We start from the raw sequence: 18123 nt of genomic DNA on the forward strand, positions 1-18123 counted from the left end.
GTCCATCTGATGGCACGATTTAGGGCTCTGAATCCAACAGCCTGGGTATTGTGCAAGATTAAGATCTGAAAGGAATCTTAGAGATCATCTCATCCAACCCATGAATTTTAGATGATGAAACAAAGGCAAAGAAAGGTTGGGCGACTCCTCCAAGATCACTACGTGTGCTTGGCTGAACTGGAGTTTACATCAGATTCTTGGACTACAAACCCAGACTCTCCAGTAGGCCATGTTGCTCCTACCATGTCACCCACACCCATTCTCCTGCTTGGCTGACCAAGGGATCAGATTGTAGATTTAGTTGAGAGGCTCCAACTCTTTTCAAATGTCTCTCCAACCCTTTCCCCAATCAAAGGCTCACAACTTCCAAACACATCATTCAAAGGTTTTTAATAAACAACTTCATTATAAAAACTTTCTTCTTGAAAATGTAATTCTGTAAAACATTGAAAAATCTAATTTAACAAAGATACGCCCTGTGCATTTTCTAATGGCACTTAATATTTTACAATTAAAAACCTTGTTTTATATAAAGCCAAAAATACTCCAATAAAAAGAGGTTATTCACTGTGTATACAAAGTGCTAGAAAGTTTTTGTTTTTTTTTTTCCTTTTTTCTTTTTAAATAGTCCGGCCTTACAAACGGGCAGCTCTGTGGCCTTAACAGCCGGGGGAGGGGGGAGGGGGGTGTTGGGTGTAGGACTTGGAAAGGGGAGTTTGAGAAGCGGGTGTGCTAGAGGTGGAGAGGGTGCCAAACATACAGATTACCAGGGACAGCTTGCTGAGGAAGCTTTGCTGCCTGTAAAACTCCACTGTTAAACCCCACTTTTCCCCCCTGCCCCAGTCCCTTGAAAAGCCTTCTCTGGGCATCTGGAGACCCTCCCTGCTTGCTCCTCTTGGGGAATACCACCTTCCAGCTGTGAAGGTCACTGGCAGTGTTCCTCCCACAGCAGGTTCAGAGCTCAACTAATTTCAGGAGAGGCCGGGGTGGGGGCTCCAGAGACTCTGGACTTCTCTGGTCACCACCTGCCTAAGGCAAAGTTTCTTATTACATAAATATCCTTGTTAAAAAGCAAAATATTGATCCTGTACAATATAAACTGTTACCAAAAAAAAAAATCGTGCTAAAAACAGCTCCTAGATATGAGGGGAAAAAAACTATCAAAAAAAAAATAGGGAAAGGGATTTTAATGAGGCACTAAGGAAAGATTAGGAGGGGGATTTCATAAACTTAGGGCAATATCTACGAGCATAAGTAATCAAACCTGCTCTGCAGATTTCCACTTTTAACAAAATGCCATTAGTCAAAGGCTGAAAAAGTTCACTAAAGGGCCTCTCTGCCTGCTATGGCTGTAGGGGCTCAGGGGCTCAGCTCATGCCACAGATCCACACTGCCCCTCTCCTAAACAGGAATGGGGAACATCAGGTTACACAGAAGCCAGATTGACAGAGGTTCAGGGTGGGAACAGATTGGCCAGCTCTGCTGTGCAAGGTAGGCAAAACCAGGTCAGTCAAAAGCTGCCAGTGTTAAGTGGGAAAGTATTTGGGAACAGGGGTAGAGGCAGAAAAGGTACACTGGGACTGCAGTTTCCTCTGCCATTCATATTCCTGATACTCAGTTACCCTGACTGCACAAACTCTTGGCTGTCTTTTGGTCAATGCTGCATAAGAGCTTATCATCCTCAGCCAAGGTGTCTCTGAGTTTTTGCAGCACTTTTCAACAAAAATCTTTTAAGCCTGGGTGTTGAATTCAGGGCAAAGACAGAGTTATTAAGCTACTTGTATCTTTAAAATAACTGTACTTTCCGCCTTTAAAAAAATGGGGTAACTTCACTTCCCTAATTTGGACCCAAAAAGGAATGATCAGGTGGCTATTGGCCAAAAGGAGCTGCCGATGTTTCCTCTGCACAGGGCATACTGGAAAACTGACCTTGAGATAGTAATTTCATGGTGGTTTATGAGGATATTTGGAGAGGTAGGTGTGGGGAAATAAAGGATGACAGGACTTGGGGAGGGTGAAATGAGGTACCAGTTTCAGGGTTAAGTAGTTGCCTTGCTTATCACATAAGATTTCTGGGAGCCCTTTTACTTTATATCACTTCAGCCAGAGAAAGCAAGCGGAAAGCTAGAGGGGAGTGAGGGGCTTGGGGAAACATGCAGGGGGAGGAAAAAGATGAACAAACACTCACATCCAAGTCCTCCGCCCACTTAGGATCGAGGGAAATTTGTATTTTACAGCCAGAGGTCCCATGACCTCTGCTGGTCAAGTGTGCAGTGACCGCAGGGAGAGGGGGATGGGGGGTACAGTGGTGAAGACAAAATATAACAGATGAGTATAAAGTCAAGAATGGTAGCGATGAGCCCCACTGGCCCCTCCTTTACCATTACCCATAATATAAGTCTTAGATGAAATGAACAGCAACTGGCCATGTGGACAAGGCCACACCTTTCTTTAGAAAACATAATTAGTCCATGGAATTCACTTATAGTTGTTTCTTGAAAGCAAACCACCTAGCCCAAACCTAAGGAGGACTAGACATTTCTACATCTGAAAACAGTATCCCAAACTACCTGGTTAATTTTTTTTTAACATGCTCATTTGATTCTCATCCCTTCACCATTAAGGGCATCAATGTGTTTTAACACCTTCACCTCAAACAACTGGTACGTCACAGGCCAGAGCAGGTGCCTAGTATCACTTATCTGCTCTTCTCCTAAATGGCAATTCTGAGATAATTCCTAGTGGGGAATCAAAAGACCATGAAAAATGGACTAGGTTTAAGCAAATGAGGCAGAATCACCTTAGTAGTTTGTCCTAAAAAGTGAATGATAAAGCCAGAGTGAGACATCAGGTAAGGGAATCACTCAAAATGAGAAACCCTAGGGGACTGGCCACTGTATGCGCTTGTGGAGTTCATAGTGAAAGAGGTAGATGTGTGTTTCCTGGGTTGGTAGACATCTGGATGGGTTCCAGCAATGTTGGCCCTGGGACTCCTGCCTGCAGGCTAGTGGGAGCACATGTTGGGTCACAAACACAATGGGGCAAAGCCAGGAAGGTGGTGGGGTAAGATGGACCAGATTTACTTAAAACAAGCACTGATGGATGGGGATGCAAGGTTGAAAGCTGACAGGGATCAGATGCTTACTGGGTGACAGATACCTTCCTTGGTACTACCATATAAAACCAAGGATAGGAAAATAAGAGCAGAGAAGAAAGCAAGACCAGGGGCCTTTTGCTGAGAACAGCTTGCATACCAAGGCCCCTAGATATATCAGTGACTGTGAAAATAATAGGTGAAAGTGGGTATAATGATCAGAGGAATTTAGTGTTGGAAGGAACAGTTCATATATAGTTACTTCTCAATGACAAACCAATCTTGGACTTTCTAATCCTAACTTTCTGAATACTATCCTTCCAGTAAATCCACAGCTTCCTGGAAGGGGAATGGGGTTGGAGAGAACAAATGAGGTGCTCACACCCTCTCCTTTGCCACCTTAACTAACCTATGGAGTCCAGATGCCTTCCTATATCTAGGCATAGCACAAGCTATGTGGAAGGGTAGGAGGCCCCAGGTCTTGCCTTTTAACTTGTTTCCATCTCCAATTCAAAAGGAGACCAATGTGTATTTGAGCAGAAGTGATCCAGACCTTTTAAAAACTGCTCCATTCTCCTTGTCTGCCTCATGGGGTAATGTGAGCTAAGAGAGCCACAGAGGACGGCAGAAACTGAAGTAGTCCAAAGTCAGTTTATTTCCCCATGGGGGAAAAATGTGACCTCAAGTGAAGAGAAGTCAGTGAAACCCGACTCCATCATGTAAACAGAGCTCCAGTTAACACCAGGTACCCAAAAGGTTCATGCTGGTGTCAACTGGATTGTACTGGTGGGAATGGATTCATGGTGTGTAAACAATGCTCACTGGAATAAGTCTACTCTAACGGCTCTGCAAGGGGAAGTGAAATGATGTGTCTGAATCAACTGTGTAAACGGTATCACTGCTGGCAACACTGATACAGAGTAGAGTAGCGGTAAAGAGGGATGGGGCAGTGGGGGAAGGGAACAAGGAGGCCTTTTCTCCTGCCCACTCTGTCCAAGGCAGGTTACTGGAACTGATCTCTCGAAGACCCTTCACCACCAGGGACTGTTACAGGGTCTGCAATTGTGGACTGGAAGGTGGGTCTCTCCAGCTGGTTTTCTTGAGACAATCCAAGGTGAAACCTCACTGTTCCTGCTTCTCCAAGGAGCCCCTCTCCCCAGAGAGAAGAATGAAGCTCTCAAGCCTTAGGGAGGGAGAGTGCTAAGTGTGGCTCCGATTCAGATTGAAAACAAACAAACAAAAAATACCTGAAGTCCTATTGTATGCAATCTTTTCACGGGGTTAGGGTTCAAGCAACCTCAAGGCTGCTCTGGGAGGCTGAACCCAAGTGCTCCATACAGACACTGGAATCCTTTCATTTTGAACCCAGCTTTGAAAGCTCAGCAGCCTTCACAGGGAAGAGAAGGACGAAATAAGAGTTGGGATTTATGACCTGAGGGCCAAGCCTGGTACCTCCTTCAACCTACTGGAATGCCTGATGGAAACGTGGCAGAGTGGTGGTGCTCAAGCCAGAGGTGAAAACTGGGGGTAATGAATGTAACGGCCCAAAGTTCAGGGGACCCCCAGGTCCTGGAGAATCTTGAGGCTGAGACTGCAAAGTGGTAAGCAGTGGTTGGGTTTCTGCCTGTGAGTAACCCATGACCAATCCTCCTGTGGTCCCAGGTGGGTTACATGGAGGAAGATTCAGGGGGAGGAAGCCCAGGAGGTGAGAAAAGTCCATGTTAGCAGCACAAAGCGCCTCAGAGAGGTTGGCAGGGCTCTTGGAAAGCAGGGCTTCATCCAAAAGGGCCGGCTGAGGTGAGGAGGACTGGGGCTCACTGGATGGGAGAGACAGGCTTCCGGGAAGCTCCGACAGAAAGCTTTCCACCTCTGCTTTGGGTAGTTTCTCCGGCAAGTATGAGGTAGATCCAAGCTGGTATTTGGGGGGAAGTTGCGGTGGAGAGGAGATGGATGAGGAAGATTCCAGAGGATAACTCATTCCCATTGGCAGGGAATTGTGAACCAGAGAATGGGGCATCCCTGAACTTGGCATGGCTGGAAGGTGGGTGCTATACATACCCATAGGTAACATGCCTGGGAAGGTCTTACCCCCTATCATGTCCCTGGATGCCATGCACAGAACTGGGCTCAGCTCTTCTTTCACTGTTACTGAGGAGCTACAGCTGAGGAGTCCCAACATGTCTACTGGTTCTGTCTTAATTTTCAGTAATTCTTGTGAGTGGCTCTTCTTCATGTGCCGAGTGAGATGGTCCTTACGCCCAAACCTCTGGGCACAGTACTGGCAAAGGAAGTCTTTGCGTCCCGTGTGTACCACCAGGTGCCTCCTTACATCCTTCCTGGTATAGAAACGTCGATCACAGTGGTCACAGGGATGCTTCTTCTCCTTGGCCCCACCTGATGCTCTCCGTGAGTGAGCCTTCAGGTGCTCCAGCAGAACCTGGGTGTTTTCAAAGGTTTGGAGACACACTTTGCAGCTAAGGTCACCGCTAGTGGCAGCGTGCATGGCCAGGTGGCGTCGATAGCCCAACTTGGTGTTATAGTTTTTGCCACACTCTGGGCAGTGAAGGGCCTCCTTATGGGGATCATGGGTCTGCAGGTGATTCCTCAAATGATCCTTCCGATGGAACATCTTCTCACAATACATGCACTGGTGGGGCTTCTGGGCTGAGTGAGTGGCCATATGCCTGGATAAAGAAAACAGATGATCAAAAGATCTGGCCACATTCAGCCTACAATCTTCTTTGATCCAAAGATTAAAGGGTGGGGGAGGAAAGAGGACTAAGGCTTAGCCTAGTGATTCAGAAGCTAGGAGTTGGAAACACAGTACTCTTTATCCTTAATGTGTCAATTCCCTCTTCCAAAGATGCCACCCACAAAATCTCTCATCTACCTCTAGCATGCCAGACCCCACCTAACTTTCATAAAGTGTTATGTGGCTTTGCAAAATGCTTTACATACACTCTCTCACTGTGTCCTCACATCAAGCAGATACCACATGTGCAAATTCTCAAAAGAGGAAGGATGCTACAGACATCCAGATGATAATTATTCTTCTCCTTTAGCTTCAATTTACTTCAGTGTTTGTCAGGGGCCACCTGTGCCAAAATTCTATGCAAGGTACTGAAGAAAAGACAGCATTTTAGCTAAAATATGATCTCTGCCTCATTGATCTGACAGTCTAATGCTTGTAAGTTTAACTTATATTGTTTTGGGGTAAGAGAATATAATATGTGCACCACAGGAATGCTGCTTCTTGTTGGAAGGGAGCTCGGCGGCTCATGTCATCAAATTCATAGAGAAGAAAACTGAATGAAGCCCAGATAAAGGAAGTGACTTGCCGAAGGTCACAAGATGACCAGGTGACAATTGAGAATATACATTTCCTGACACCCAGTGTAGGATTCTTGCTATATTATTACCTTCTTCATCAGCACAGAGATAAAACAAATAAACAATGTTAAACATACAAGCAAACAAGGCAAAAATTTGAATTTGTTTTTAAAGTAAAAAATACCTATTATCAATTTTGTCCTACAAACAACAGAATAAAAAAGAGAGTGGAAACTCAGCTATCTGCATCATAACTGACTAATTCATTCTGGTAAGTAATTCTAAGTTGTTCTTCTAAGTTCACTGCTACTCTGATGGAAAACATGGATGATAATCAAATTTGAAAAGAGAGCTTTTCCACCGCAAAATCAGGAAGAGAAAGTTATATAGACCAAACTAGAGAACATAGATCCCAAGTCATAATACTTTAAATAGTAACATACTATGTGAAAAGAACACTGAATTGATGAACAGGAGACATAGGTTTTAGTTATGGATATCATCACTGGCTTTCTGTGTGATCTTTGGCAAATCACCTTCTCTGGGCCTCATTTTCTCCTCTATAAAGATGCTGAACTCAATGATTTCTAAATTCCCTTCAAGTTCTAAAAGTAGGATTGATTCTTATTTTCCAGATAGATCACCACCATCGATTAATGAATGTGCACAACATCAGGCATCGAATATGTAGAAGACATAGTCCCTGACCTCAAGAAGTGTACTGTTCTTTAACAGAGATGGAACTCACTACAATGTATGGTCTCCTTGGGTTTGTTTCCAAAAGAATTTCTGGCTCCAAAGATTCCCTAGAATGGATTTTATCACCTACCTATAAAGTTTGTACTTGGATGCAAAAGCCTTGCCACAGTGCAGCTGAGGGCAGTTGTACGGTCTCTGTTCTGTGTGAGGGAGGCTGTGGGTTCTCAGCTTTTCCCCACCTGAGAAGGAGGTACCGGAGATTTCACATTGGCACTTGACTTGACTTTCTGCCTCACGGCCTCTTGGCCTGGGAACTAGTTTCCAGCCTGTCTCCTCCTCCTGCTTTGCATCTTGAATCCAGTTAGGGACACTGGCGAAGAATGCCGTCATGGCAGGGCTATGGGGGAGGGCCATATTAATGAGAACTCTTCCCCATCAGCAGTGTGCTCACTCTGTTCTGACACAGTTTTCAAAGGAGGCTTCAAAAGAATATCTTCACCTGAAATGTTAGAAAAACTAGGGTTAGGAAAGCCAGCATTAGGTCATAAGTAGTCTTGATTATCTGTGCCAAGAGAAACAAGGAGATTGACAAACAGTGATAGAAACAGTACTTTTACATTTACAAAGCTCTTTTCTCATAACACCTTTGACACAGGTGGTGCAAGCATTTTTTACCCACTTTAGCGATAAACAAACTGAGCTAAGGGGTGGAACCAAGATGGCAGAGAAAGGCAGTGACTTGCCTGAGCTCTCCCCTTTGAACACCTTTAAATAATGCCACAAAAATTCCTGGAGCAGCTGAACCCACAAATGGACGGGATGAAATAATTTTCCAGCCAAAGACAACTTAGAAGATCAGCAGGAAAGCTCTGTCACACCTGGATGAAGTAGAGTACAGTCCAGTAGGACGGTACCAGCACAACCCTAACCCCAGCAAACCAGGGGCTAGCCTTGGGAGCCACTAAATCAACAGTGGCAGCAACTGCTCTGGGAGCTCCAGGCCACAGATGGTAAGGGGGTTGAAAAACTGGTCAAAAGAAGATTACAGGTTCTCTTTGCTAGCACTAAGGCAGCACTCTGTTGCTTTGCCCATTATGAAATCTGAGTCACAGTCCTGGGTGCCAGTCCCAGGGCTAGGAGTAGCACTAGCACACCAGAGCTTGCAGCTACAGTGGAGCAGAAACCCTTGTCACAGTTCCTGGGCAGAAAAGATACTTGTGATAACTCACAGACCAGAGCACAAGCCAGGAGAGCAGTAAACACATCTCTTGTTAGATCCAACTTGGAAAAACTGAAAACTTACGGTCCTTGGAAGTATCTCTGAAAACAGCTGCACAAAACCCCTAAAGTTTGGGACAGTGCACCCTTCACTCGGGAAGCAGAGCCCCACTTTAACAAAGAGTTAAAATTCAAGAAATAGGCTGGGAAAATAAGCAAAGAACTGAAAAAAAAATGCTGACCATAGAAAGTTACTATGGTGACAGAGAAGATCAAAACACACACTAAGAAGAAGATAACAAAGTCAAAATTCCTACATCCAATGCCTCCAAGAAAAACAGGAATTGGTCTTTGGCCACAGAAGAACTCAAAAAGGATTTTGAAAAATCAAGCAAGAAAGACAGAGGAAAAACTGGGAAGAGAAATGAAAGTGATGTGAGAAAATCATGAAAAACAAGTCAACAATTTGGTAAAGGAAGCACAAAAAAATAGTGAAGAAAATAACACCTTAAAAAACAGATTAGGTGAAATGGTAAAAGAGGTACAAAAAACCCATGAGGAAAAGAATGTCTTAAAAAGCAGAATTGGCCAAATGGAAAGAGAAGTACAAAAATTCACTAAAGAAAAAAACTCCTTAAAAAGTAGAATTGGGGGGCAGGTAGATGGCATAGTGGATAGAGCTCCAGCCTTGGAGTCAGGAGGACCTGAGTTCAAATCCAGACTCAGACACTTGACACTTACTAGCTGTGTGACCCTGGGCAAGTCACTTAACCCCAACTGCCTCAAGCAAAAAAAAAAAAAAAAGGAAAGAAAGAAAGAAAGAAAAATGTAGAATTGGCCAAATGGAAAAGGAGATCCAAAAGCTTATTGAAGAAAATAATTTCTTTTTCTAAAAAAAATTTATAGGCAATTGGAGTTAAGTGACTTGCCCAGGGTCACACAGCTAGTAAGTGTCAAGTGTCTGATCTGAGACCGGATTTGAACTCAGGCCCTCCTGACTGCAGGACCAGTGCTCTGTCCACTGCACCTCCTAGCTGCTCCAAGAAAATAATTTCTTAAAAATTAGAATTGAGCAAATGGAAGCAAATGACTTTATGAGAAATCAAGAAATAATAAAACAAAACCAAAAGAATGAAAAAATAGAAGACAATGTGAAATATCTCACTGGAAAAACAACTGATCTGGAAAACAGATCCAGGAGAGATTATTTAAATATTATTGCACTACCTAAAAGCTATGATCAAAAAAAGAACCTAGATACTACCTTTCAAGAAATTATCAAGGAAAACTGTCCTAATATTCTAGAACCAGAGGATAAAATAGTAATTGAAAGAATCCACCAATCACCTCCTGAAAGAAATCTCAAAATAAAAACTCCCAGGAATATTATAGCCAAATTCCAGAGCTCCCAAGTCAAGAAGAAAATATTGCAAGCAGCCAGAAACAAACAATTCAAGTATCATGGAGCCACAGTCAAAATAACACAAGATTTAGCTGCTTCCATATCAAAGGATCAGATATTCCAGAGAGCAAAGGAGTTAGGATTACAACCAAGAATCACCTATCCAGCAAAACTGACTATAATCCTTCAGAGGAAAAAAAAGGATATTTAATGAAATAGAGGACTTTCAAGCTTCTTAATGAAAAGACCAGAGCAGAAGAGAAAATTTGACTTTCAAATACAAGACTCAAGAGAAGCATAAAAAGGTAAACAGGAAAGGGAAGTCATAAGGGACTTAATAAGGTTAAACTGTTTATAATTCCTACATGGGGAAATGATATTTGTAACTTGTAAAAACTTTCTCATTATTAAGGCAGTTAGAAGGAACATACGTAGAAGGAGGGCATGGGTATGAGTTGAATATGATGGAATGATAGCTAAAAAAAAAAATCAAGGGGTGAGAGACAAATGTCCTGGGAGAAAGAGAGAAGTAGAATGGGGAAAATTATTTCATATCAAAGAGGCAAGAAAAAGCTTTTATGGTGGAAGGGAATAGAGGGGAAGTGAGGGGGACTTTACTCTCACCAGACATTGGCTCAAAGAGGGAATAACACACATACTCAATTGGGTATGGAAATCTATTTTACCCTACAGGGAAGTGGGAGGGGAAGGGGATAAGAGAATGAGGTGGTGGTGATTGAAGGGAGGGCAGAGTGGGGGAGGGGGTAGTCAGAAGCAAAACATTTTTGAGGAGGGACAGGGTAAAAGGAGAGAAAGAAAAAAGGGGAGGGTGTTAGGATGGAGGGAAATACAGTTAGCAATAGTAACTGTGGAAAAAATTTTGAAGCAAGTTTCTCTACTAAAGGTCTCTTTTCTCAAACATAAAGATCTGAGTCAAATTTATAAAAATAAGAGCTATTCCCCAATTGATAAATGGTCAAAAGATATGAACAGTTTCCAGATGAAGAAATCAAAGCTATCTATAGTCATATGAAAAAATGCTCTAAATCACTATTAATTAGAAAAATGCAAATCAGAACAATTCTGAGGTACTACTTCATACCTATTAGATTAGGACAGAAAAGGAAAATGACAAATTTTGGAGGGGATGTAGGAAAAATTACATATAAATGCACTATTGGTGGAGCTGTGAACTGATTCAGCCATTCGATACAGCAATTTGGAACTATGCCCAAAGGGCTATAAAACCATGCCACCCTTTGATCTAGCAATACTACCACTAGGTCTGTATGGCAAAAGAAATTAAAAAAAAAACCAGAGGAAAAGGACTTATATATATACAAAAATATTTATAGCAGCTCTTTTCTGGTGGCAAAGAAGTGGAAATTGAGGGGATGACCATCAAATGAGGAATGGCTGAACAAACTGTGGTATGTGATTATGATGAAATACTGTAAGAAATGGTGAGCAGGATGCTTACAGGAAAAACCTGGAAAGACTTACATGAGCTGATGCAAAGTGAAATGGTACTGTGTACAAAGTTACAACAATATATCAGATGATCAGTTGTGAATGATTTAGCTATTCTCAGCAATATAATGATCCAAAACAACTCTGAAGGACTTAAGACGAAGAATGCTATACATCCCAAAGAAAGAACTGATGGTGTCTGAATACAAATTGAAGCATACTTTTTTTGCTTTTTAAATTTTTCTTGAGGCTTTTTTTTGGGTCTATGTTTTCTTCACAACGTGACTAATATGGAAATGTTTTGCATGACTACATATGTATAATTTATATTGAATTGCTTGCCTCCTCAATGGGGGAGGGGGAGGTGGGGAAGGAGGGACAGAAAAACCTCAAAAGACCTCAAAGTTTTAAAAACCAATGTTAAAAATTGTTTTTTACTTATAACTGGAGAAAAAAATACAAAGCAAATTCAAAAAAGAAAAAACTGTGGCTCAAAGAGGAAAAAGAATTGCCTGAGGTGACATTGGTAAGCAGCAAATACAGAATCTGAACTAAGTTTTCCAAGTCCAAGTCCAGTGCTTTTTTTCCACCTATCATGCTGCCTCTCCAGAATCCATTGATAAGCCTCAAATTTCTTTTTCAGCTGTTAGAATCAATGAACCTTCCCATCAAAGCTCTTGCCACAGATTTTGGTTTCCCTTTTATGCTACTCTTAATTTTCTGCCTCCATCACAGAGACACTAATAGGTAAACACCTAAAAGGCAGACAGAACGAGGGAATCCCTTTCTTGGGAAATGAGCCTTTGGAATAACCTGCCCTTAGAACTAGGTTGATACGGCAGTGTATACGCTAGCATACCCATGGTGAGATTTCTGTTTCTGAGCACTCAAACACAGGCTATATATATGCTGACTATGAGGCTCCCCCAGGGATTTACATAATCCCAGAAAGTTTTTTATTTGAACAAAGGGTTAGCAACCTTTTGAAAGCTCTATTCACTCCTTCCTTCCAAGGACCTAACAGGATACCTTGCATGATGTCCTTACCATGTTCTACTCTGCATGGCAAAGCTAAAGTATATTTATTTATTTATATATACTATCCCCCACTAGATTAGTTCCATGAGGTTGGGAAATGTAAATAATTATATGTAAAAGGCCTGCCCCACATTTAGTGGTTGGAGGATACAAAGATGAAAGACAACAACGCCTGTTTTCAAGCTTACAATTGTTGGGGGAGGGTTTAGAAGAGACAGTAAGATACATCCACAAATAATTATGACTCAAGGCAGATAATAAACATAAAAGAATACAAATGATATAAAGACAAAGTACTAATGAAAAACGTAAGGGTCAGCCCACCTAGGGGAGAGGGTGTGTGAATCAAGTTAAGTTTCATGAAGGAGGTGACACTGGGCTTTGAAAGACTGGAGAATTTTCAACCTACAGAAATGGGTGGGGAAGAGTCCATTTCAGGCAATACAGGAAGAGGAGTCCATTTCAAGCAACAGAAATGGCAGAATGAGAACGAGGGTAGAGGGGTGGGGTGTATAGTCCAATTTGCTGAGATCCTGAGTAAATGGAATGGAACAACCTGAGCTTTAGATCCCTTTAAGTCTAGTAGTGTTCTGCACATAATAAGCACTTAATATGGTGAATGGCATAGCAACATTTTTTTGTGTTATCAAAGAATTGGAAAGAAAGTCGATGCACATCAATTGGGGAAATAGCTAAACAAACTGTAGTATGTGAAATAAATTGCCCCATGAGAAACAAGGAATATGAAGAATTCTGAGAAGCATGAGAAGGCTTATGTGAACTGCTACAGATGGGACCAGGAAAATAATCTATCCAATGACTAGAAGAAATGAGAGCAAAAAAGTCATCTGCAATGCTATGTAACTATAACGATGTTTACTTCTATAGTTAAGAAAATGTACCTTCCTCCCTTTTTTTGAAAAAGTAGGGGACTATGGATTTAAGCTATCGCATACATTGTGTCAAACTTGGTTGATACGTTGGTTGGTTTTACTGAACTACTCTTTAAAAAAATTTTTTTTGGTTACAGAAAACTGAGGATATATTCAGTTCACTCAGGATATATTCAGAAATGAAGGTGATATAAGAATAAAAGACACCAATAATTTTTTTTAAGAGATGAAGGTTCTGAACGCCAAGGTTCTGTATGGACGGAAGCAGAAAGGGTTATATGTGTAATTATCTCCAGGCTACCAACTAAGGGTGAAGGGTTGTGCTCTACAGATGTATTACTATGTTCAATCTTAAAAGCAGTAGGGGGAAAGAGTGCAGTATAGCAGCCACCACCTAATGTGCTATTGAAAATAATTATGTTCATTTGGAACTATGCCCAAAGGGCTACAAAAATGTGCATACCCTTTGACCCAGCAATAGCACTTCTAGGGCTATATCCCAAAGAGATCAAACAAATGGGAAAAGGACCCACATCTACAAAAATATTCATAGCAGCTCTTTTTGTGGTGGCAAAGAATTGGAAATTGAGAGGATGCCCATCAATTGGGGAATGGCTGAGCAAGTTGTGGTATATGAATGTAATAGAATACTATTGTGCTATAAGAAATGATGAACAGGATGACTTCAGAAAAACCTGGAAAGACTTATATGGTCTGATGCTGAGTGAAGTGAGCAGAACCAAGAGGACTTTACACACAGTAACAGCCATGTTATGCAATGACTAAGATTGTTAAACTGAACCCTTCTCAGCATTACAAGGATCTAAGACATCTCCAGAGGCCTCAGGATGGAAAAAGCTGTCCACATCCAAAGAAAGAACTATGGAAATCGAATCGCTATCACTTATTTTTACCTTCTGTTGAGTTTTGTTTCATCTTTCTGATGGTTCCTCCTATTGGTTTTAATTTTTACTTACAACTTCAGTAACGGGAAAATATGTATAATGGGTATGTAAATGTAAAGCCCATATCAGATTGTGCGCTGTCTTGGAAAGGGTGGGGGAGAAGAAGGGGGAGAAAAATTTTCAACTCAAAAGCATATGGAAGGGATTGTTGATAAATCAAAATGAATTAATAAAATTAAAAAAAAATAATTATGTTCACTACCTTCGATATATAGACTTTATGTTGCCAATCTCTTGTAAACAGAGGGAGATTTCCCTCTCAGATCAAGCTGACCCTGGCAAGCATGGCATTTCATCAGTCAGGCACTTCTCCAGACAGAATATGTGGTTATAGATCTATGTTAGAAAGGAGAAGGGGTTGCTTATAAGGACCAGGGCATGATAAGCCACTGCATGCCTGCTCCTCATGCCTGCACCTGCTGTTCACAAGAACCATTTCCTGGAAGCCTAGAGAAATAGACCAGGTTGACAGCCAGCTTCCACCATCATTAATGAACATATCGTATAAAGAAAGAACATTAGACTTGGAGTCAAAGATCTAAGTTCAAGCCCCAGCTCTACCAACTGTAAGTCATAAGACTCATGAGCAAATTGCTTTACCTCTCTGAGCCTCAGTTTCTTCATCTGAAAAATGGATTTAAAAAACAACAGATACTTGCTTACTTCATGGGATTGCTGTAAAGATTTTGTAAAATGTAAAATACAATAGAAACAGGAGCTATTAACTGCAAAATTGATCAGCTTCCCCTATTTAGAGACCATTCCTCTTGTTCAATAAATAGCCAAACATAATACAAGTATTTTCCCATCAGAAGTACAGATCTGTCTAGAAAGATCTGCACAAAGGTGGCAGCATTTTACACTAGTCACATGTTGAGGATGGCCCACTAAAAAACCAGTCCCACTTTAGCCCTTGGATGATCCTGTTGTATTTGTTTGCCACACAACACTCCTCAAGTTTCTTTAATGTCGAGTTCTCATGCTGTGCTACTCCCCTCCCCCATGAGGATGGGTGGGTGGAATTACCTGTTTATACTACCAGTGATTACCAGAGCCCATGGCATAGTAAAAAGAGACAGATCCCCAGTTCTGGAAGTTACCCTTTAAAACCAAACTGCTGCCTGCTGTCTAGGTGAAGATGAAAAGCAGAGAGAAGTGAGTCCTAGTCACTTGGGTTTCAATGATATGAAAAAGGGGACTGGTTCTGGAAACTCCACTCAAACTCAGAAAGAGAACAGTCCGTCCCCCACCTCCCACACATCCACCTCATCAGTTCTCCTGAACAAGCAGAAACAGTAGCAGCAAGCAGCTCAATACACTTTTACTGAAAGAGTGAGTAATGGGCTTCTAGGAAGAGGCCAGCGGGGGCCCAGAAGAGCTCACAAGGGCTCTGTCCATACAAAAAGCACATGGTTTCGTTCTCTTTGCTTGTGCACTTAATGGGAATGTAGCTTTCAAAGAAAAAAGAACCAACACCCTTATCCTGCTCTATACTAAACTGTTCAAAGTGGCTGTGGAATTACTTTACACCTAGAGTCACACGCTGGTTATTTACGAAACAGGTGTAACTTGGTCATCCCTTTGGAGGACATATCCTTTTTTCCGTCTTTGTCTCTTACTTTCTCCGACCTGGGAAGATCTCTGTGCTATTCAGAACCCCTACTCCTTCAGGTTTCCCCTTCCTCAGTAAAGCTTCAGAAGAATTCTGCCATTCTCTCCAGGCTGCTCTTCTGGTCTTGTGCTTTGACCTTAACAACCAGAGAAGCCGACAGAACCTGTTCCCATAAAACAAACACAATCCTTCCCTCCCAGCTGACAAGACATCTTAGTAAGCTGGTTCCCCATGGTGTGGTTCTCCAACGTTTTCCACAGAGTCCTTTTGGTGTTTGATGGGGCTGGCTGGGGGGAGGGAAGGAGAGGAAGGGGAAATGGATGGGGAAGGCCCTCCTTTGATGTCTAAATTTTACCCACTTCTTGGCAATGAGGCACTAAAAAATGTATCTCTTCCCCTCAGGTTCCAAAGCCAATTTTGTTACCTTCACAACCCCTCCCACATTCTTATTCTCCCTGCCCACCCCCCCTTTTTTTGCTTCTCACAATTAATTGCCAGCTACTACTCCTTTTCCTTCAGGATATCCTCTGCAGCCACTCCTCCTCCTCCTAACTGGCTTCCTCCAAAATCCCATAAGCTCCTCCAAGAAGCACCTACTGGCTACCAAAAGAGCCAAAGCATACCCCCAAGAAGACTAGGTTCAAATTACAGGACACAGGAGCCATCACAAATGGGAACTATTTCTGTAATATTTTTCCTCTGGTTAGGAAAAATTATTCTGAAACATCTGTATCAACATATGTGCAGTTCAAAAATGTATACTCCTTTTGGAAGTCTAAATCAGAGGCAATTAGGTCCAGCCAATGCTTTAATTTCAAAAGGCTACTAATTCCACTCAGATGAAATTAGAGTTTTTCTGGCACTACATAATTTTTATGAAAACTTTTCTGCACTATTATGCCTTTGTTCTACGTATTACACTCTACTCTCGCCTTTTGCCCAAAGAAGGCAGTTCCCAGTGATTTCTTTGCAGCAAAGAAAGGGTTAACCTCCATGTGAGTTCTTACCAAATCGAAGACCCACAGAGGATTAGAGTCTCCACTTCAATGACTACCCCAAAATAGCATGAGACTCTCTTATCCCTCTTCTGCAGGACCCAGGGATCTGAGGAACTGGCCCCACCACCTGCTGACTGAAAGCATCACCAAGGGCAAACGTGCAAAGCGGGTGGACCGGCGCCTTCCCCTCCTCTGAGCTCAAAATAGCAACCAAGACATTATAAATAGACAGAGAGCAACCAGGACCTGACCCACAGCACTAGAAACAAATCCTCATGATACATTCCCGGAGAAGAAAATACAGGAGCAGGAAGGGAAATGGAAATAGCTACGTTAGGCTCTTTAGACTCTGCCGAGAATTACATGGGGGCGGGGGTGGGGGTGGGAGAAGAGGCGCGAAGGAGCCTCAGCGGCTTGCACCATTCCAGGAGGCACCAAACAGGATTAGCAAGGCCCGGATATGCTTTCTGCAGGTCCCTCGGACATCTGTTTGTGGAAGGCAGGGGCTAAGGTATCTCCAGCAAAGGCTGAGTAATAAACTGTTAACTCGGGAAGGGAGCAGCCGGTTCGGATCCCTGCTCCCCCCGTGACCTTGGGCAAGTAGTTTCGCTCCCTACGGTGCTCAATTTCCCAGCCCACCCGTGGGGCCTGCTGCATGTTTGTGCGTGTGGTGGGGGGCCGGGGCCCCAACGAGATCGCAGGGCTCGGCCTGCCCGGGTGGAGGAAGCACTCACAGTGACAGACAGCGAGACCAAAGGGGGGGGCGGCTGCACCTGCGGGCTGGCGGGCCAGGATCACGTGGGGGGGGTCGAGAACGCAGAGAACCCCCCCACTGCCCCCCACGAAGGAGAAGGTGAGGTGCTAGGAGGGGCGCGGCGTCACAGCCAGAGGGGTTGCGGGGCAGACCTCCAGGGGTCCGGGATCCCGTTTATCTGGGTCTGGGCGGGGGGGGGGTCGGGAGGGGAGAATAAGAGGGGCGGGAGCTTTCCGGTCCTCGCTCCCCTTCTTCGGGGGTCTAAGGGGCCGGGCCTTCGCTTCCCTCTCCCGCGCAGCGGAATTATCCGGGACTACCCCTCCTTCCTCTTCCCCCCGCCCCGGGCTCGGATTATCCGGGCCTCTCCCTCCCTGTGGGGCGCGCGGAACGGGGCGGGGGCGGGGACGAAGCTCGGTCGTTAGCCGGCTCTACCCACTCAGCCCCGGCCCCAGCGCCCCCCGGGGGAGCTCTCCGGCCTCGCTCCTCCTGCTCACGCTCCTCACTCACCGCGTTCGGGGCCCCCGCGCTCCGGGGCGGGCCGCGCTCCGGCTCCGCCAGGCCCGGTCAGGCCCCGGTAGTGGCGGCGGTCGGGCCATTGTGCGGTGCATTCTGGGAGCCGCGCGAGCGGGCGCTCGGGCCGCTGAGGGGAG

General features: G+C 43.7%; 1 protein-coding gene across 1 annotated transcript; it reads right to left on the bottom strand.

Moving 5' to 3' along the window:
• Positions 1 to 373: 373 nt before the first annotated feature.
• On the bottom strand, positions 374 to 18099 carry PLAGL2 (PLAG1 like zinc finger 2). The gene is made up of 3 exons (XM_020990723.2): positions 17981 to 18099; positions 7254 to 7622; positions 374 to 5778 (listed from the first exon to the last, which is right to left on the bottom strand). Exons 2-3 carry the CDS (start codon positions 7535 to 7537, stop codon positions 4557 to 4559), a joined length of 1506 nt encoding a protein of 501 aa, XP_020846382.1. The 5' UTR covers positions 7538 to 7622; positions 17981 to 18099; the 3' UTR covers positions 374 to 4556.
• Between the last annotated feature and the right edge of the window lie 24 nt (positions 18100 to 18123).

The sequence above is a fragment of the Phascolarctos cinereus genome, unplaced genomic scaffold (genome assembly GCF_003287225.1).
Source record: "Phascolarctos cinereus isolate Bilbo 61053 unplaced genomic scaffold, phaCin_HiC Scaffold_2;HRSCAF=192, whole genome shotgun sequence".
Lineage (NCBI taxonomy): Eukaryota > Metazoa > Chordata > Mammalia > Diprotodontia > Phascolarctidae > Phascolarctos > Phascolarctos cinereus.

Bases quoted from the DNA above. Each gene is read 5' to 3' on its own strand.
- PLAGL2 (XM_020990723.2), bottom strand. From the start codon at position 7,537: ATGGCCCTCCCCCATAGCCCTGCCATGACGGCATTCTTCGCCAGTGTC. The intron at 5,779-7,253 runs GTAGGTGATAAA...TTCTTTATCCAG, and splicing joins TCCAAGTACAAACTTTATAG to GCATATGGCCACTCACTCAG.